Genomic DNA, 21377 nt, shown 5'->3' with positions numbered 1-21377 from the left:
TGGTCGCGGGGCGTTAACGGCAAATCCTCGAAGATCGATACGTCGGTACGGGCAGTGACGAAGAATATGGCCGGCCTCACCGCAATGGAAGCACAACGGCCGGTTGTCGGAAGTCCTCCAGGCGTAGCATTTCCTGGGGCTTGAGCGTCGGTCATAGGCTGGGCGGGCGGGGGCTGGGAGGCGGCGTTGTGGAACGATTGGCTCATCTCGGGGAGGACGGGGGGGTTGTCGCTGGGGCTGAGCAGTACTTACTGCAGCGGCGTAGGTCATGGCCTGAGGTTCTGTGGCCGTCGGGGTGCCAAGTGCCTGTTGCACTTCTTCCCGTACCACATCCATCAGAGTCGCTGCTTGTGGCTGTGGGAAAGATGGCAGTAATCGGCGTAGCTCCTCTCGGACGATTTCGCGGATAACTTCCCGCAAGCTGTCGCTGGTGGTGGCCGGCGTGTCCGAACGGATTGCACAGGCAGAGGAAGGGCGATTGTACTGCCGAGCTCGAACGTCGAGGGTCTTCTCAATCGTGCAGGCTTCTTGCATAAACTCCTCGACTGTTTTTGGCGGCTGGCGGACGAGGCTTGCAAATAGTTGTTCTTTTACACCGCGCATTAAAAACTTAACTTTCTTTTCCTCGGTCATCCCGGGGTCGGCGCAGCGAAACAGGCGCTTCATCTCCTCGACGTAACCGCGGACGGGCTCATTCGGAAGCTGGATCCTGGACTCGAGAAGTCGTTCGGCTCTTTCTTTCCTCACGACACTGGTGAATACCTTCAATAGTTCTCTCTTGAATAGCTCCCATGTCGTAAGTGACGACTCGTAGTTTTCGTACCACGTGCGTGCGGAGCCATCCAATGAGAAGAACACCTGTCCAATTTTTGCCGCATCATCCCACTTGTTGAATGATGCCACGCGCTCAAATTGATCCAACCATTCTTCAGGGTCTTCGCCTAGGGATCCATTGAAAGTTGGCGGCACCCGCGGCTGCTGCAGTATGATCGGTGTCGACATCTTCGGCGAGGTTGTGGTGCTCGTAGCCGCGTCTTTTCGCTTTCTTGTGCGGTCCGGCAATTTCCCGAACTCAGGCTCCTCTCCCTGGAGACGTCGGCTGGCTCGCTGAGCTGCTGGCTTGTACTCGGGTGCGAAGCGCTCAGGGCTGGCTTCATGACTTGAAGGGGACGTCCGGAACATGGAAGGCTACCCAGCACCTCCACCAGATGTCACGTAGTGGTGACGGCAGTCGAAGCAGCGATGAAGACGGACGAAAGGGTCTTCTAAAAGAACTGTTTATTGGGCTGACTTGCACCCAAAATGGACTGAATCACACGGCGGCGGCGAAGCGACAAGCGTGCTCGGCGGTCGTCGAACAGAATGCCCGCCGCTGTCGGTCGTGCTCAATTTAAAGCTCATAGCGAACATTCGAGATAAAGGGCGCAAAGTTCCTAGAACATTCCGGAACAACGTAGAATCAGCTTTGCCTGGCTGCGATCAATCGAGATAAATCTAGTCGCGTCTTGCGTCGCAAACAAAGCGATAAGGTGGTGTCGCGGCAGATTTGAAAAACGAACAAACACTGCAAATATTGGCGGCAATATGGACATCTCCTTATAGAATGTTCGAGTAGATTCCATTGTATTGGTGAGTGGGATTAGTGTAATCCCATATAATAGTTAAGTGCAACGTACTCGACATTCAAGTAGGTAATGAATGATGCATGCCATATAAGGGCAATAAAACCGGTTCCAACCTGAGTTTTGGCGGGAAAATCGCAACATTAGGCATTCATTGTAGACAGAATAAAACGCGACAGAAATGTTGTCGTTTTTTATTTTTTAAGAGTGTGTTTAAGATAGCCCCTAGGTTTTTAAAGTGTTATCACCTACCGTACCAGCCGCTACGTCTAAAAGCTGGGGTATGACAGCTCTAATGTCAGTTACAAAGGACGGCAAGAATAAAAACTGGATGAAAACGTTCAAGGATTTTGTTCTCACTGGCATATTTAGCACAACGCGGCACGACTGCACTTTAATCAAGGTGTTACAGATTTCCAAAGCAATAAAAATGCACAGAGACACATTAACTCCGCATTTCGTGTATGACGCCATAGCGTTAATGGGCTAATGCCCATATTTGCGGAATTGGTCATCCTCTACTGTTCACTCATAGATCCCTATGAGTCCCCATAACACTGCTGACGGAGTGTGTGCTGCAGTTAAGCGATGCGTCACTGCCTTGCGATGAGAGGTACTGCCATCGGTGGAGCTTGTGGGACCCAGGTGCCTCTCGCCACAAATCATTCATTTAACTGCAACCCGCCGCGGTGTGCACTTTGCTCACAATCCGATGGGCAGGTTGTGACGACGCCCGAAGGCCATGTGACATAGGATGGCGTGACAAGATCACGTGACCGGTCCAGTTTTCGACCATGGCGTGTAGCGCGAGGCTGAGCCGAATCCTGTGCACCAGGTTAAGCACAGGGCTATTTTTCGCTTACAACGACGACAACGCATTTTCTGAAGAACGGGATCCTTAATGCTATCGCGTTGAAATAATACCGCGACTTTCTTTGGGACCCATCAAGGAAAGTGCGAGAGGTAGCCACTACTGTACAATGCCGTACCGGCTTCTCCGGCAGGTGAAAGAATTGTATATAATACAGCATCGTCACAGTGCACGTCAAATGCAGTCGGTCAGTTATAAGCCTAAAAATGCAGCATCTCCAATGAAATTTAGCCCGGAGGCCTTTCCTGAACTGCAGACTAGTGTTGTGAAATTACTGAAAATTTTGAATCCTGAAAAAAAGTAAGAAATACAAGTTTTCTTCCTGCATTATTTCAAGCATAAAGATAATAATAAAAGCAAGAATGTTCAGATAATTTATATACTCACACGGCCAAACGATGACATTGAGAATAATTTTCGTAAATTCTTGTTCATATATATGCCGTATTTCTTCGTCCTCTGGCTTCCCAAAATCTGTAGCTTGCTGGCGTGTGGTATCAGTGGAGGATACTTTTGTCTGCACTCACAGCCATGGTGAGGCAGATGTGGTGCATGCGAAGCAGCACTGAAAGATGCGAGCAGTGGGCCCCTAAGGGTCATTCGTTCAGTCTCTACACGACTTTGTTTTAAGGATTCCTTCTCAATAGAAACCAATGTAGTGAAGCGGTGTGGTCGGGGAGTATGCCGTCAAAAGCTGGCTCCGCCAGGAAAGAACCAGGACACTGACAGACAATCCAATATACGTACCTTTTAGGAACGTCTTTTGAGCGAATTGCACCAGAGTGCCGCAAGACGTTTGATGAGGTGCTAAAAAAGCGATATGAGTACGCCTGCGCGACAGGTATTTTATAAGAACCGATACTTGCTTCAAGACTACCAGGTTAGAAGATGCGCTTTATAGCTACCACCAAGTGCACTCGCTAAGCGGGAGAATCTGGCCGGTAATATACGACAGGGTGAAAAGGTAAACAGTGAAAAAAAAAGCAACAGAACAGAAAGAACTTTCATGTCTTGTCTGCACGCGTTGCACTTTAAGACAGTGTACTGAACAAATCGCACTTCATTTCTCTATCACCATTTAGCAGCTATGATTACTTTCAGAAAAGATAAATAATAAGTGCTGTAGTAATCCCAAGACGAAGGAGGACTACAATATGTTCTTTTTCTTGACGAATGCATTTTTAAGGCACAGACATATGCTAGCAAAGAAATAGAAACTCCTCAAAAAGATCCGCTTCCTAAAACTGTCACATGCAGCCGTATTATAATTTTTGGTATGGCAGGTATAAGACACAGGGAGCAAAATCGTCGCTTAAAAAATGGCTCAATCTTCGCAGGCTTAAACACTACGTGGTTCGCCGCATGGTCATCGCGCAGGTCACCGTTTAGTGAGCCGCACGATACGCGGTTCTCAAGTGCAAACTTTGCAATCTCAGCGCATGGCGGAAGATGTGTGTAGCAGTGACATCACCACAAAATTAGCTTAACTTACATAACACAGCTCCCCTAGGTGCACAGCAGAAGCGTCACTTTCCTTGTAAAAGCAAAAGGGATTTTTACCGAACATACACATCAGCACCAGCGTGCCGCTTAATTGTAAAACGTCTCGTCAACTGCGCAGTGAAGCCACCACTGCCGCTACACACTGCACCTTCTAAGACTGCCATTCACGTTTTAGGTTCTGCTTTATTCCATTAGTAACTGGCTGCAATGTTACGAAGTGTTTTCATTACGCGAGTTTCTTAACATACCCATATTTGCAATGGACTAATTGAGGTGTATCCATGGGACCGCTCAATAAGCTAAGGAAAAAATTGCATAAAAATTTAAAAATATCAACTTAGTTTCATATTGATATAACGAGTTGTTTAACTTTGCCTATTGTCGATAATGAATCTGTCGTGGTTGATCAGTGGCTTCATCGCTTCTGCGCACGGCTTGCAGAGTACCAGGAGTACTTGAGAAGAACCAACCGCACCAGCGTCACCAAGAGATCCGCAGAGCGCGGTGAGCTCTTGAATGATTATTGGCTTTCGTATGCGTGGTGCTGTTAGACTTCGCGTCTCAAAATGTTAGCGCACAATTGCATGTGAGCACTACGAAGATTAACTACTTTACGGTGATTTCCACATGTCTGAACTTATTTGTAGGAATCTAGACAATGCTTCAAGAAGTGTTTTGGGAAGCATCGGCCGAGTTGGGGCATTTACTAACAGGATCATAAGTGATATGCATTCTCTGAGAGAGTGTGAAAGGAACCCCTCAGCATGCAATGTAAGTACGTAGCATTCATCTATCCATAAATGCTTGTCAGGGTGCCATTACTTTGCTCAGAGTAGTTTTGATGTTTTTCTTGCACTGTAACCATGTCAGGCATTCGAAGGGCTAGATACTATGTACCGACAAAACGCGCGATGATGCGTGTAATGTAAAGAACAGAGAATTGCAGACTTTAGGTAGGAGGAGTGGGAGAGGGCGGGGGAGCCAAATCCCAGGCGAGCCCTTTTCCATTAAGATATCAGCATGTCATTTTCCGGATTACTTTCATCCTGGTTAGCGATATTGAAATGATCGTAAAGAAAATGCTCTTATTCTACTTCAGCGAATTCTCATTGCTCGTTCAAAAAAAAAATGTAGTCCATCGATGCGAAGGACATCGGGAATAACGTTAAAAGGAAATATCTTGCCCGAAAAAAAAAACACATTTTTCCGCAGCTGAACACGTGTTTGTAGTTTTCGATGCAGTGGTGATTACTTGCATCTAGCGAACATTTTAGTGCAATGCAATATGATTTATCAATTAACGTGTGGGACACAGAAGCACTAAATTTGGCGTTGGCATCGCATGATCCTCTTGGTAGCCCATCACTCGTGGATAAATAGTCATGTGCAATACGCAGATTAATCACAACTTCTTTATATGTACCTTCTAATTTATACTGATCAAAAGCATTGATTGGCAGTTGAAAGTGCTATGCCAGGACGCGAACAGCAAAATTTCCGCACGGATGGCTTCATTTCTAAAATATAGGAGCGGAAGTTATTGTGTTGTGTGTTCCCCCATTATATTGTGCAACGTTATATATCTCTATGCCTGAAAGAGTAGGAAGAAAGGAGCTTATGTTAACTGGGATCAGAACTTCTTGTTCGGCTAGTTGGCGCATGGTTGTTCTTAAAGACGAGTTGCGCACACATAAAGAACAGGAGGAGCACAGGAAGGGGGAAAGAGCGCAAACTGTCATCTAGTTTTATTAAAAGCACTGAGGCTCATTTATGTAGTGCGCACACGTGTCTGAAAAAGGAGAAAACGAGAAAAGGAAGGTAAATCAAGCCTGTGCACCGGTCAGCAAAAGCCGCGCAGGAAGTTCTTATCCGCACTGTAGAGCATTACGGAGGTATCGCTGATACAGTTGCCGCCTTTTCTCTTGTCCCTCCCTCTTTCTTCCTTTTTCTCCATAATTTAGCCTTTCCGGCGTCGCTTTCCTTCCGTCTTTATCTCTCACATTTTAATCCCCACGCAGAGTAGCATGCTAGCGATTTTTACACGTAGGCTAGATTAATTCTCTGCGTTTCTATTAAAGGGTTTCCCTCTCTCTCTTTCTTTTGATGTGATACGCTTCTAAAAACTCGCGCTGCTTTGCCTCTCCTCCTGGCCAAAATCTTAATGCTATTATGCAAGGCACTGAGTGGACAAGTTCGCTGCTTCAATGGTCCGAAAAAACCGAGCAAGCTCCTCTGCGCCTTCATTCGCACAGCGGCCTGTGTGGCCAACATACACGCGCCCACACTTGATCGGGATTTGATACAACATGGCCGTGGCACATTTCACAAAAGTTTCGGCATGTTTTGTATTGCATCCGTTTCGTTCACATTTTGCGCCGCTGATCCTCTTGGCGCTGAAAAAACTACACGGACGCCATGCCTGTTTGCTACTTTCGGCAATTTGGTGGGCGTCTTCGTCCATATACGTTATTACAGTGGCTTTCTTTTTGACCATACGCTCATTGGCATTGCGGCGTTTTCTTTCTTTGGCTCTCTTAAGAAGGTTCTGAGCTACGGTTGAGAGAACCACGCAGGGGTAGCCGGCTGGAAGAAGCCTGTTAATTTGATTATTGAAGCTGGTGTGCATTGCATGTGGACAAGACTTTGTAAGAGCAGATTCGAGGCACGAGCTAGCTATAGCTCTCCTATCTTCGAGTGCGCAGAGTCTTAACGAAGCAGCTCTTTCTGTGCTCGTGGGGCACAGTGTCAGCAGATATAACGCATGCCAAAGTGCAGGTTGAAGTTAGAAACTGCAACGAACCGTCAGTGGGAACTTAGTGCGTGAAAGCCGAACCCTTGCATTGTTGTCCAGAGTCAAAATACTCACGTTATCAGTACAGATCGAAGTTCTTATTTAGGTAAAACAATTAAAAAATCGTCAACATATCTAAAAGCCTTAAGTACTCCATGGTTAGTAAACTTATGGTTAAGAGAGCGGACAATAACAGCTGAAAATATATTCCACAAGCCTATACAAATGCCTCGTCATTGAATGTAAATGTCACCGTTAAAAGAAAAAAGTTGCTGCAAATAAAATTCAGGCGCAGAAATGAAACTGTCTGGTGGCACACCGGCTAAGTTTCGGGACCTTATTACTTCGTTCCTTTCAGTGTATTCTCTGTTGACTACAAACAGTTCACCATAAGGCACAGAATAAAACAAATCTTCCACATCAACACAAAAGGCTTATCCAATATGAATTGTTATTCAAGAACCGTACATCATCACAAGAGTTCTTTGTGGTGAATGTCTTTGGCCCTTTAAAACACTCAGTGGTTTTGCAGATACTGGCTAATTAAAAACTGGCACGAACCCTTCTCACTGACTACCGTTCTAAACGCCACTGAATTTTTTGGAGTTCTTGCAGTGAAGAAAACTGACAGTGCCTTCTTTTTACAGTTAGTTACCGAGCTAGCAAGCATACGTTTTTGAAGTACCTTACATAGTGCAGCAGTCGTGCTCTTGATTCTTGTGGCACTGGGTTTTACGCGTACAAATTTCTCTCCTCAGCTGCATTTTCATTGAAATCTTCTCGTAATACGAAGAATCCTCCAGCCTTATCAGCCTGTAATAACCGCAGATTGTTTTCCTCGACAAAGGAGGCTGCACTTCAGCTCGGGTCTTGTTTGATATGCTTGACAGAAGACGTGTTCTCTGTTTTTGTTAGGGCTTCTACACCTTCCAGGAGGCACCTTTCACAGTACTCTTGGTCAACCTTTACACATGCCGGTTAAGGTCTTGTAGATCGCCAGCAGATACTGAAGGCAAAGTGGCAAAGAGGCATGGTGTCCCAGTTTTTTTTTTTAAGCGCCACGAAAACTCTCTCGCTTATGCCCGATGATCAGCGGCGAAAAAGGTCAGCGAAACGGATGGAATATAAAAGATGAACGAACTTTTTCGAAATGTGCCACGGGCATAGTGTACGAAATCCCGCTCAAGTGTGGGTGCGTGTATGTTTTCCAGATAGGCCGCTGTGTGAATGACCGCGCAGGGCAACATGTTTGGTCAATTCGGACTAGAGAAGGAGCGAACTTGATCGCTCATTGCAATGCATGAAGAGGGTGTGAGGCACAGCTCAAGAGCATTAAGATTCTGGCCAGGAGCAAAGATAAAGTAACGCGTGAGCTTTTAGAAGCATAGAGCATAAGAGAAAAGGGCGGTAACTTTGTCAGTGATACTTTCGTAATGCTGTACAATGTGGAAAATAACTTCCAGCGCGACTTTTTGTTGAGCTATGCAGAGGCTTCATTTGCCATCCTTCTCTCGTTTTACGTTTTTTTTGGCACGTGTGCACACTGCCTACATGAGCCTCAGTGCTGTTAATAAAACCAGTTGATAGTTTGCGCTCTTTCCGTCTTCCTGTGTACTTCCTATGTTTGTTCTTTATGTGTGCGCAGCTCTTCCTGAAGATCAACTGGGATTACACGCTTCGAGTGTTAATGGCTTGCAGTACGGTCCTCTTTAATTAAGATATTTATATTTGTCTCATGTTTGCATGTTGCATTGAAAAATTGTCCCAAATATTGACTGTGACCTCAGGTGTGGAATGCAAATTACTGTTTTTATGTAGCACCTTTGAAGTTAAGTCCATGCATATATTTTCATGCGTTTACTTCTACGCGATTCCGCGAAAAATGGGAAGGATGTTATTACCTGGGCTAAATTCCACGATTAAAACTCCAAATACCTATCAGTTGATCCTTTATCTGGGTTGACCTCATATAGAACCGGGCCAGATCAGTGAAGTTTTGAAAATGCCGAGATTTATGAAAGCAAGGCTACACTTGCACTTTACAAAGTCCGGTCTGTTCAAGCTGCTTGAAGGCAGTAAAAATCTCCGACACCTTGAAGCAACGGTTTGGCCAAATACCCTTTTTTTCAAATTGCAGCTGTGGTGGCAACGCACTCTGCGCATACTCGCCGCGGTTGCATAGTGGCTTTGGCATTTGGCTGCTCATCCGATGGTCGTGGATTGGGTCTATAGTGCGCCGCGACCGTAATATATAGAGGTGAAATTCAAAAACAGTCCTGTGCAATGCCATGTCTGTGCACCTTAACGAACCCCACGTGGTCTAAATGACCACGCTGCTTTTCACTACGCCGTCCCTTAGAGTCCGCCTGTTGCTTCGGAACGTGAAAGCCTGCAATTCACAGTTTATAACATTAACTTGTGAGCATGAAATTTTGTCAAAGGAACCATAACCTTTAATTTCCTTGCCCTTTTGAGCATAAACGCTGTTTTTATTGCTTTCAGTGTACTCATGTGACTAAAAATGAACTGACACACAAAACACGATTAATATTTTTTGTACGAAATGAATTTCGCCTCAATTAATGTCTTTTTCTTACAGTGCTGATGCCTGCAAGCCGTAAGTTTGGGGGTAATATTTAAAACTATTGACGAATTTGTTGACAGACCAAGACACAGCATCACTAAAGTAGAAATAATTACACGCACAGAGTATCCCAGTAATTAACATGAGCGTAGGAATGGTTGTATCAGAAGAGTAATAATTATATAAGCGTGAAGTAACACAGACCATGGATCAAACGAAATAGTGCATGCTGTGTAATTTCACAGCAACAAAAGCCATGCTGACACCAGTCTTAGCAAATGTGTGAACGCTGAGCGTATCGGTGTAGCTGTGTAAACGTTTGCGGGTTCTTAACAAGTATAAAACTGAAGAACTGGCCACATGTCTAAAAATTTGTACCTTCGAGGACCTGCATTTTCAGCCAATGCCGAACTTTTCAAATTTGCTTTCTTTTTTAATGTCCCCTGCCTTGCGCTAAGAAGTAATCCATCTTCAATGATGAGCCAACTGGCTGCAAATCGAACGCACACAAAATATATTTACTGTTATATTGGCATGTTTTTCTTGAAAAAGTAGCGAGATATTCACTGAAACTATGCTTCCTAAATGAACAATCAGGACTTTTTTTTACATCAGGTTCGCGTGAAAAAATAACACTAATAAAACTAAAAAGCTTCAGGAATTTTCTAAAAATGACTACCCCTGTTTTTCCCCGACCCGCTGCAATAATTCTTCCTGGTACATTAAATAAAACGCTTTCTTGACGAATCTTGATCAGTATAATAACGAAGTTCCCTAGTTCCTAGGCCTTTACGCACAAAAAGAATGTTGCATGTTGTAGTCCCAAAAAGACCAGAAATTTTATAAAAGTCTCCCTCTTATGGGACCATCAAGGCGAAAGTCGGTACTACTGGCTTAGCGACTTGTGACTTAGATGTTTTTTTTTAGTAGCCAAGAATTAGTTTACCTGCGCTAATAGTTGCTGTTTAGAAGTTAAGGATGTCATGTGACACCAACGGAGCAATTTCTCTATGGTTTCACAAGAAGAACAGATTGGAGAAAATGAGAAAATGCATGAAGCCCCCGGGAACACGAATGGTGCGCGTAATTTTCGCGTCATTTGATATCATTTTGATTTCATGTCTTTAAACTTTTCAGTAGCAAATTGAGGAGAAAAGTTCAAAGCGGCCGCAATGCAGTATGAGAGATTCGAGGCCCTTCTTATATTCCGAGCTCAGAAAGCACTTCCATTCATAATTTTCGATTTTTGCAGCTCTCCAGTTTACTGAGACCTTAATTAGAAGTTGATTCTTTCTAGTGCCAGGTAGAATATATAATGTAATTCTACAGGTATCATTATCACAATCATAATCAACCCATGACCACTGCAAGGCAAAGGTCTCTCTCATGTCTTTCCATTAACCGTGTCTTTTGCAAGTGGTGGCCACCGTATCCCCGCAAAATTCGCAATCTCATTAATCTCATCCGCCCACCTAACTTTCTGCCGGACCATGCTGCGCTTGCCTTCCCTTGGAATCGACTCCGTTAGCCTTAAGCACCAGCGGTTATCTTGCCTTCGCAGTACATGCCCTGCCCAAGACGATTTCTTCCTCATAATTTCGACTAGGATGTCATTAGCATGCATTTGTTCGCTCACTCACCCTGCCCGTTTCCGGTCTCTTAACGTTACACCTGTAGGGCGGTTTATTGGCACGTTGAAAGCGCCGGCGACGAAGACCTTAGCGGAAGTAATCTAATAACCAGCGAGGCGAGAGACCGGGACACAAGCGCCAGCTCTCCAGAACGAGCAACCGACGGGCGGGGGGGGAGGGGGAGCACTTTATTGTCGTTGTCGTTGGTGCTGGATCATCTTCTTCATTCCACACCTATCAATTTTCTTTACATATCTGTCTGCGTTGCCCTTAACTTCAGTTTAACCCTGTTCGTTAGCCTCCACGTTTCTGCCCCGTAGGTGAGTACCGGTAAGATACAGCTGTTGTATAATTTTTCCTTGAAATATATTACTAAACTGAAATTCATGATCTGAGAGAACCTTCCGTATGCGCCCCAGGCCATCCTTATTTTGCTAGTTATTAATGCAAAAGCATTTCTTGGCTCATGAGTGGCGTCACTGAAAGCTGTGAACAGGCGCTGTGGGCGGAAGCTGTGGTCAGAGCGTGCCCGCACGAACTGAATAAAAGTGCAGTCGTAGTGCCGTGATGAGAAGTACTCAGCCTGGCCAGCTCTCCATTCAGTAGTGTCACTGCCATCTTAATCAGGTTTTCGAAAGGATCAGCGTAACGAAAAATAGACTTAGGTAATAAGTTAACCATTGGTGGCTACGGAGAGGAAACCACGAGCACCCCGTCCGTTATAATTTTTGAGGAAAAATGTTTTCTTGCACCGTGCATGCCGATGCCTAACTTACTGTTATCGCCTACTTGTTTGTAGCTTTTTATGAAATTATGCTTGCTCTACGTGTTTTTCTGCTTGCGCTACCACTATGAGCGGCGTTGTTTTTCACAGCGGCAAAATGTTCAGAATATGTGTAATTGTTTCGCGCGAAATTTCCGCCTGGCGCCTGTGAATAAACTGACTTATATCTGAGAAGAATGTCGCTTCCGGAAAAAAAAAATCATTGTTAGGCTCACATTGTTAGGCTCACATAGTTATGTGCCCCACACACGGAGCTAGACGGTACAGGACGTGAAACTCCCGTCTGCGCGAGCGAGCGCAGGCGACCAGATACAGTAACAGTAGTTGTATGCGCCGACGGGGGCGCATGCAGTGGACCAGATAAAGTAACAGTAGTATGCGCCGACGGGGGCGCATGCATTGGCGGCGCCTTGCGGCGCCTCGTAGAAGCAGTAGGAAAATAAAAATAAAAAAATGCAGCGTTCGGGCAGGCGGCGCGCGCTCAAAGCAAACGAAACTGGTGTTTGCTTCAGCGGGCACGCCGTGACGTTGTATTTCACTAGTTTCTTTCCAGGCTGCCAGCATGATAGTGGCGCCGCGGGCGTGTGACATTTTCTGGTCGCTGCAGACGGCAGAGTTTCCATTCCTTATAGTCTTCCTCCGTGGCCCCACAGTATAATTAATCCGTGGATGGGGGCGACCCTCAGCTCCGTGGTTTTTGTGTGTGCACATGTGGGTGGCCGAAATCTCTTGCGCCGCAGAACCTCCTATAACGACAGAGTACTGTTAAAGTTGCAAAGTTTGCATAGATAATGCCACTAGAATGCACTACACAATACGAAAACAAGGAAACCGGGCAGCACGTCTCATCTCCTCCTTGCTCGAGATATTGTAAGCGGCTACTTGCTGGTCGCATCCATAGAAAACAGAGGAGGATCATAGTTTAGTAAAACTAGGAACTGGTAAAGGTATTAACAGTTGTAAACGAAAAACTTCATAATTAATGTAATCGCCTAGCTCAATGACATTAAAAAATTCGAGCGCTTACCCTACGTCTGGGACGGGTAATGAGTGTTAGCTGGTGCGCGCAAGTATCAACAGAGCGATAACGCCACGTGCAACTCCCTCCGCCTTTGAACTCGTTTCGAAATGGCACTGAACTGGCACTAAGCCTCTCAGTGACTGGGCTGATTTGTGACTGAGCAGAACTATGCTCTGAATCACGGTTCCGGTAAGGCGTTCCGTTCTGCATTCAGTTCCCTAAGTTTGTATGCGCTGCAGGGGGAGCCATGGGTAAAGTGACCGTCGCCTGAGCCACCTGCTTTTATATATCACAGCGACGCATGCTTTGCCCCAATTCGGGGCATCTGGGCGGGACGACGAGAACTGAAACACGTGCATTTAGGCTAACACAGGTAGCGCTGCAAAACCTAACTGTTAAACTTTAGCTGTACAGCTGGCTAACAAACGAATTGGTAAATTAAATTGGTACTTGGGGAAAGGAAATGGCGCAGTATCTGTCTCACACATCTCGCGCGGACACCTGAACCGCGCCGTAAAGGGAAAAGATAAAGGATGGAGTGAAAGAAGAAAGGAAGAGAGAGGTGCCGTAGTGGTGGGCTCCGGAATAATTTCGACCACCTGGGGATCTTTAACGTGCACTTACATCGCACAGCACACGGGCGCCTTTGCGTTTCGCCGCCATCGCAAGCAAGCCTTAGATGATATCTGATGGCTATCACCGGGCACAATGAGATAAGAAAGAAAACGGTGTTATAACCCAGGAAACATATTTCCAGAAATTCCGGACGAGATGCGTTTATGGGAAGTGCAGAGGAACACCGAACGGGCGGCTTCATCTGAAAGTAGAAAGAAAATAAATTTCGTGTGCTAGTTACTCTCCTGACCCCACATGGAGGCTCGCGGTCCTAGATTCGGCCGAAAGTTGATCATCAAAATCAGAAGACTAACTACATCTGAGACAGTACAAACCAAAGCTGCACAGGTAATCGGCACAGTATTGGAAATAAATGGTTTCACTCTGGTCCTTCGTAGGACCAGCCTTTGCCAATACACTTCAATACTGGGCCGATTAGCTGCAATACTGGGAAAGACATCTCCCACTCTCCTCCAAATCAGCCTTTTCCTTGCCAGCTACTCCCACCTTATCGGTGCAGTCTTCCTAATCTCATCCGCCCACATGACAATCTGCCATCCCTAACACCGAATACGCTAGGTTATATAAAGCGACCATCACTTATTTTCCTTTCTCTTATGCGCTCTGCTCAAGCCCATCAGGTACAAAGCTAACTACATATCCAAAATATTCTGGTAAAAAGTACATCTGTCAGAACGGCAAAGACAGGAGCTCTGTCAAGGCGTTAATCAGTTGTATACATATCATTTGTACATTTTCTAGTTTTGTTTAGTGTTCATTTCTTCATACTCACGTTTTCTTTGTGCGGCATATGCAGCCGACATGTGGCTTTTCCTGCAACCGGCATTCAGCGTTTATTGAACATCCTTCAGCCTAAAAAGATGCGGTCAAGAAGACTGACCTGCTGTCATCATGAATAACTATTCGTCTGTAGGGTCTCACTCTTATTGTTTCTGGTTGTGATCCCTGTGCCCTTATCAGTACGCTAACTACTGTGATAACGCGTTTTGTGGCAGTCACAACCATGATAAGATGGGTCTCATTTAGGAGAATCATACACAGTGCAGGCCATTTTATCGGATGCTTTAAGAGCCTATTTCTATGCACCGTCTCTTTTATAATACTTTGGTTGGCACAACCACCAAACAAGATTACGTGAAATCGGCCTTTAATCAAGAGCAGCTTTAAAGGGCATAGATCAATGCGTGCCGATAACGCCCACAGTCTGCGTCTCATTTTTTTTTTTTTTTTGCAGCTAGAGGAATCACATTGCGTGATCAGGGTTTCCGGCCACAGGTAAGTTACCTTATGAACATAAGCGAAAGCCGGTTCGTGAAAACGCCTTACGCCAGTATACTTCCCCTAATCTCTCAGCGTGCCAGCACAAATAAGTAATATGAATCTTTAATTTTCTTTCCTGCGGATTGGCCGGCTGAATATTTTGTACGCTTCTTTCGGTACATACTGTGTATATTTTCTGTATTCATCAAAATCATGCAATCAATTTGTGCTTTCCGTTGGGCGCTAATTTCTACCATCTCTTGGGCTTTAACGTTTCTCGTCTGAACTTCGTAGCCCAAAAGCAACCTTTTCATCATGAATTTCAGGTCGCCTCCAGCTCGTTAAGCCTAGGACCTCCGCGACTGCAAATGCAGTTTAGATTCTATGGGGTCTCTCGCGCTCGTTAAGAGCAGCGGCCTCTCAATACCTCGCCTAACGTTTGTTCTATAACCATTCAATGGACGACCATGGAAACTTTGAAAATTGGCTACATTATTGGTCGGCAAAAACACCATTTCTGAATAATCTGCAGCTGCGATCGCCTTTGGACTGATATTTAATGATAAGAGGAACTGGGAATTTGAATATTTAATTCCGCGTCTTTCGAAATCAAGAGGAAAATAGCCCAAAACTAATAATATGCGTCCACAAGCATGACCCCGTAGTGTCGTCACCAAACGGTCTAACGCTTCACCCAGCAGATAAAGAGGCACTGAAAGCGATCCTTCACTCTGAGCGAGTACTTTCTTTAGAGAAATAAATGCATCCGATGGATTCTAGTCCTGCGCCACTAGGCGGAAAATCAAGCGAACTAGACAGCGTGCCCGAATTGCGTTAACGCGAATATTATTTATTTTGTTCTTGCTTCTAAAATGCAAAGCAATTGATAAAGAAAAAAATCCTTTTATTGAATTAGAAAAGCTCCAGCCTTGTAGCACAAAGTAATGAATGTATGTCCAACAATGACGCAGCGATGGAATGGCGCCGGGAGTTAGGAAAATATATTGAAAATATGACACAATATTTTGTAGCTCCTCAGGCGCACATTTTTTTGCCTTTTCGCTGCAACATATTTTCCTTCACTTTGTATTGTTTTTTTTCTGTATACCTAGGTGCTTAAATAACCTAGACTGCTTCCCCATGATTTCGCTTTCAATAGGAATGACATGAGCGTACGAAAATTTCGCCTCAGTGTGGCAGTGAGGTGCGGCAATGATGTAGAGGTAGAGCGTCCACCTCGCGTACAAGAGCACCGGGGCTCGAATACTGCTGCCACGCATTTCCTCACCAGGTTAAAAAAAATCCGCGCGTCGATGGAATTGCATAACGAGGCCTGGGGTGCAGCCCGATCTCGGTGACCAGAACCGACAACGCACTCCCTCCCCAGAACAGGATATGGCCACCCTGGTGTAGTACTTCCACTCCGCTAGCGACTCATTCTACTAGCGACCGCATCGGAGCGTTCAAAAAGACCTCCTTGAATGCCGGCGTCCAACGTGTTGCACATCTGAAATCAATCCGGCAATACAAAAGGGAAAGTGCACACAGAACTAAAATTTTAGTTCCACGTGTCCTCTGAACCACCCTTTTCAATCAAAGTGCAAATATCATGCAGAAACACGCGAGAAATATGAGAGGCAGAAATTACTTCTCCGGTGGTCCCTGTAGAAAGCCGCGCCACTGAATGCCGCCAGTTCGAACTCCCGTAGCGGCGATCTTGTTCGTGCAGTTCTGGCAGCATTCGACTCCGCGGAAACCTCAGCACTCATACAGGCATTGTGTAATCAGGGTGTAGAAGATCATAATGTCAAAATACTGGAAGAAATAGGTGTATAGCAGCTGCACAGCTACCATAGTACTCCATAAAATCAGCAATAAAATTCCAGTAAGGAAGGGTGTCAGGCAAGGAGACATGATCTCGCCAGTGCTATTAACCGCCTGTTTACAGGAGGTATTCTGAGGCCTTAATTGTGAACAGTTGGGAATAAGTGTAAATAGAGAATACCTCAATAATCTGCGATTCGCTGATGACATTGCCTTGCTGAGTCACTCAGGAGGTGAACTGCAAATCATGATCAATGAGCTAGACAGGCAGAGCAGAATGATGGGTCTAAAGTTAACATGCAGAAAACCAAAGTAATGTTCAACAGTCTAGCAAGGGAAGAGCAATTCGCAATTGGCAGTGAGCGCATGGAAGTGGTAAAGGAATATGTCTACTTAGGGCAGGTAGTGACAGCTGATCCGGATCATGAGAAGGGAGATAACTAGAAGAATAAGAATAGGGTGGAGCGCATATGGCAGGTTCTCTCAGATCATGCGTGGCAGTTTACCAATTTCCCTCAAGAGGAAAGTGTACAACAGCATAATCTTACCAGTACTCACCTACGGGGCAGAAACGTGGAGGCTAACGAAAAGAGTTAAGCTCAAGTTAAGAACAACCCAGCGAGCCATGGAAAAAAAATGATAGGTGTAACGTTAAGAGGCCGTAAGCGGGCAGAGTGGGTGAGGGAACAAACGCGCGTTAATGACATCCTAGTCGAAATCAAGAGGACGAAATGGGCTTGGGCAGGGCATGTAATGCGACGGCATGACAACCGCTGGTCCTTAAGGGTAACGGAGTGGATTCCAAGAGAAAGTAAGCGTAGCAGGGGGCGGCAGAAGGTTATGTGGCGGATGAGATTAAGAAGATTGCAGGCAATGGGTGGATGCAGCTGGCAAACGACAGGGTTATTTGGAGAGGCCTTTGCCCTGAAGTAGATACAGTCAGACTGATGATGACGATGGTGATGGTGGCAATAATCTGCTGTTTTTTCTAATGTCGGACCAAAGGTCTTTTGCTTGTTGTTTCTTTAGATACGGCGAAGAATACAGCAACCCAGCCCGAAGGTCCACCACCCAACCAGATCACCTTTGTAGCGTTCAAAAGTGAGTTCCTAGTTAAGCAGGCCCAGAAAGCACAAAATTTACTCATATCCAAAGCGCTAACTAATCGCTCATATGTGCACTTCCTGAATAGACATCGCGTTTCGGGACATAACCCGCATACCGCGTGTTTGATTGTATGCAGAGGCGTTCATAAAAAAGTGATGTGTGTTGTGAGTTTGCGGTTGTCCTCCAAAATTTATCTTGCAATACTCTGCACTCGTCTCTCCCATTGCGAATTCAATCAGAATGTTGTACTAAACCATAGAAACGTTTTCTAAAGGCAGTCGGAGGTCCTTAAGTACAAAGCTGCTCCTCTGAGGCGGCGCATTCTGGCTTGCGACATGAAATCATTCGCAAAAGTGCTATAAAGGGCGCGAATAAATCATTGTTACTACAGTTCCTCTAAATAAAGCTGCTTGCACCGACAAGCAAGCCGTCGAGCGGGAAAGAATATTGGGCAATGGCCACCCTCTGTCGTGCATGATAACTAAAAAATATGGGCTTTTAAAACACCCTCATATTTAAAATCATGTTTTCATTAACCTATTCCTTCTTTTTTTGTACTCACAATATGAGGCAAACTTCAATCACACTACTTGTTCCTTGTTGCCTGTGAAGAGGAAGTGGGCTGTTAAAGAAGTAATGCATGAACAATGAAATTAAAATTTAACACAATGTGCCTTCCTTGGGCTAAGTAATTTTCAATGGTGATTCTATGTTTTTTTCGATGCACCGTTTGTGCAGTTGACAAGACGGCACGTTGCGATGTTAGGTATCTTTAAACCTGTACCTGTTTATTTTGCAGTACTTCTGCGCGGTGGACAGATTCCACCCGGAAAGAGTTTCCCTCTTCATCTCAGTAAATGTTTTACAACCAGAAAACTCAAGTATCAGCTCAGAGCCTGCATCAAGCGAGGAATCTCCGCTTTCAGAACTGACCTAGGCCGGGAATAGCACGAAGAGCGCTACATCAGCTTAAGAGCTAATGTAGCGCTCCCAACCATCTTGTCTTGCCGCCACGAACTCAACTGTCCCCGGGCTCTCTTTCCGACACGCGCATTCCTTCAGTCCCACGCTAGATTCTCGGTTCCAGCCATTCCCTCATCTCTTTCCCACTCCCTCCCTGTCAATAATGCGCGGGTATCGCAAAAACACGAAGAAGGATCTTAACAACACATCAAACACATTCACTAGTTCTCCCAGCATGGTTCGAAATACGAAAGTTACAATAACAATATTGGCTCTACGATCCACGTGATCTAAACTGTGCAAAGATCTCAATAATCGCCTTGGAGTCCGTACTGAACGCGTGCATGTGCTTTTTGCGGGCGAGCCGCTGTAGTTATTTTTTATAGCTGCATTCCTCACACACTTAAAGTGCGTTACGAGACTGTGTTTGACGGCGAGATCCGCAAAAGATAAAACAGTCAAACTCAACCTCGCTGTCGTTTGTGTATTTATTCTGACTAGGAATTATGTGTCCTAACCTACTCCAACTTCACGCATGTGACTGGCACATGCGATGGCTGAAATTGCAAGAGCTCGCATACTATGCAAATCAATAGGGGTGGCACCGACTCCACATTTATGACTATATATTACAACGGCCGAATGTCTGTCAAATCAGTGCTTGAAATAAATTAGCATTTTAGGCATTTCAAGAACAAGCAAATATGTATGATGTGCCAAAATTTCGCTTGCAGATGCTCATAGTGGTGTAATTATTTTTCTCTTCTTTATATCACTGGACAAAATAATGAGATTATTCATCGTAAATAGCCGAAGATGCACGAGTGTCAGGCAACGAGCCTATATGACGCATCTGTATTGTTATTATAAATTTAAATACATTCTGCGAGCAGTTGAGTTAACTAAGGAAGGAGAAAATAGAATGAAAGATATCGGTATTACTCGTACACACTTCAGAAAAAGAAAATATCACAGATTTAAACTAACGCTCTACTGAAGCCTATGCATGCTGTGTGGTTGAAGGCTGCTGATTAATGCTCCGCTCCTTAGGTTCACTACCTGCGCCAGAACATGGCTAGACAAGCTAGTGAAGGAGGTTAAGTGAACTGCCTGATCGATTACGCTATGATCGGATCGGCAAAATGACCGGATTGCGTGAAAGAGTGGCTGCTTTGTTTATCATCTTGTCCATGGTCCTATATATGAAGCTGCATGGTCACTCGTTACGCAGCAAGATATAATCGACAGTCAGGTTAATACTATAATGTGCTTACTTATGCTTATTCCTTGTAGCCATTAGAAGCTTTTATTATCTGCTAACGCGATTAAGTGAAATGGGATGAACCTGAAGATACCTAAGACAGCACATACCACGTGTTTCAGGGAAGGTGATCACTCGTGTTTGAAAACAGGGATTTTGGGATAAACAGAAGCTTTTTCCGGCGTAACAGTGCCAGCGTTGGCGGACGTCAAAAAACAGCCGAATCATCTTAACTAACTAGTGATTAACTAGATTCTAATACTTATCTTTCTAACTATTACCAAAAGGCACCTGATTACAATTAGATATTTGTAGCCGGCCGTTAATAATAGCCATATCAGTCTTTAGAATTTCGAAAACGCCATTAATCTCACCGCTCTGACTCCACGAAATTTAGAATTGTGCGAAAATACATGCGCTTTCAAAAGCATGCAGGCAAAGCAGCCCCTACAGTGGTCGTAACTTGTCTAATTAGCCAAATTTTGTCGTGCCAGAGCTGAGAAAGTAATGACGTTTTCGAAATTCTGAAAACTTATATGGCTATTACTAACGCAGGCTGTAAATCTCTAATTGCAATCAGGTGCCTATTGGTAATGGGTAAAATTTAACTATTACAATTTAATTAATCAGTTATCTAGTTAAGATTACTCACCTGTATTTTGACGTCCGCCAACGCACATGTTACTTTGCCCCTAATTGCTTCGCGTTATCGCAAAAACCTTATTTTTAAAAATTAGTGATCATTTTTCATGAAACACCGTTATACTCAGAGTGTCGTTTACAAGGCTTGAGTCCGCAATGTGCCACTGCATATATGTAGGCCGCAATTACACGTATAAAAGAACTAGCCATTTAACGTACATGTGTGGCACGGTGCTTAAAGCAGTCGTGCTACATCGCCACGCTTTGCGAACTCAAATAAAAAAATTCTCGCTGCCGTATGGATGCTACAAAAAACATGAATGCTACCAGCAGCCCTAAAACACCCTAAACGACAAAGGGGAAGAAAGCTATAGAAATTCAGTTTTTTCACGCGTTGTTTTCGGTAAAAAAAAATCGTTCCTAACATAAAAGCAGGTGTTTCGGTGAACATGAACTTCATATAAAATTTAAATGTAACAAACTTAAGAAATATAAGCAAAGGACATCAGACACTACATGAAATGGAAAAAAAAGAACTTACCCGATTGCGTGAAATAGTGGCTGCTCTTATTGTCACCTTACGCATGGCCCTATGGCAGTGGTAAGACTGGAGTAGCTGAGGGAGAGGCAGGTGAAAGCGTTTCGACCAAGCTATTTGTTTGGTTTAGCGCGCAAAGCATGAAACTGAGATCGGTGGTCAGTATATGATGCGTCCACTTGATGGCCGTCACAAAAACGCAGAAACTGTCGCCGGGATTGGATTCAAATCTGCACGCTTTTTTCAAGACAGTCACTGCACATCGCCAAGAAAGGTGTTGAACCTTGTGGATGACATACCGCTTAGTAGGAATTGTCATCTAGCCGTTAGAAGTTCCGT

General features: G+C 44.8%; 1 protein-coding gene across 1 annotated transcript in view; it reads left to right on the top strand.

Moving 5' to 3' along the window:
* The window catches only part of LOC144097469 (uncharacterized), a 30470-nt gene that overhangs the window by 7977 nt on the left and 1116 nt on the right, over positions 1 to 21377 (top strand). Inside the window, exons 3-6 of the mRNA XM_077630190.1 lie at positions 4438 to 4500; positions 9387 to 9404; positions 14678 to 14718; positions 17557 to 17628. Of these exons, the coding sequence (XP_077486316.1) occupies positions 4438 to 4500; positions 9387 to 9404; positions 14678 to 14718; positions 17557 to 17619 (185 nt within the window). The 3' untranslated portion in view covers positions 17620 to 17628. The remainder of the gene's footprint in view (positions 1 to 4437; positions 4501 to 9386; positions 9405 to 14677; positions 14719 to 17556; positions 17629 to 21377) is intronic.

Source organism: Amblyomma americanum, chromosome 7 (assembly GCF_052857255.1).
Source record: "Amblyomma americanum isolate KBUSLIRL-KWMA chromosome 7, ASM5285725v1, whole genome shotgun sequence".
NCBI classification, from domain to species: domain Eukaryota; kingdom Metazoa; phylum Arthropoda; class Arachnida; order Ixodida; family Ixodidae; genus Amblyomma; species Amblyomma americanum.
This window is presented reverse-complemented; position numbering and strand designations above follow the sequence as displayed.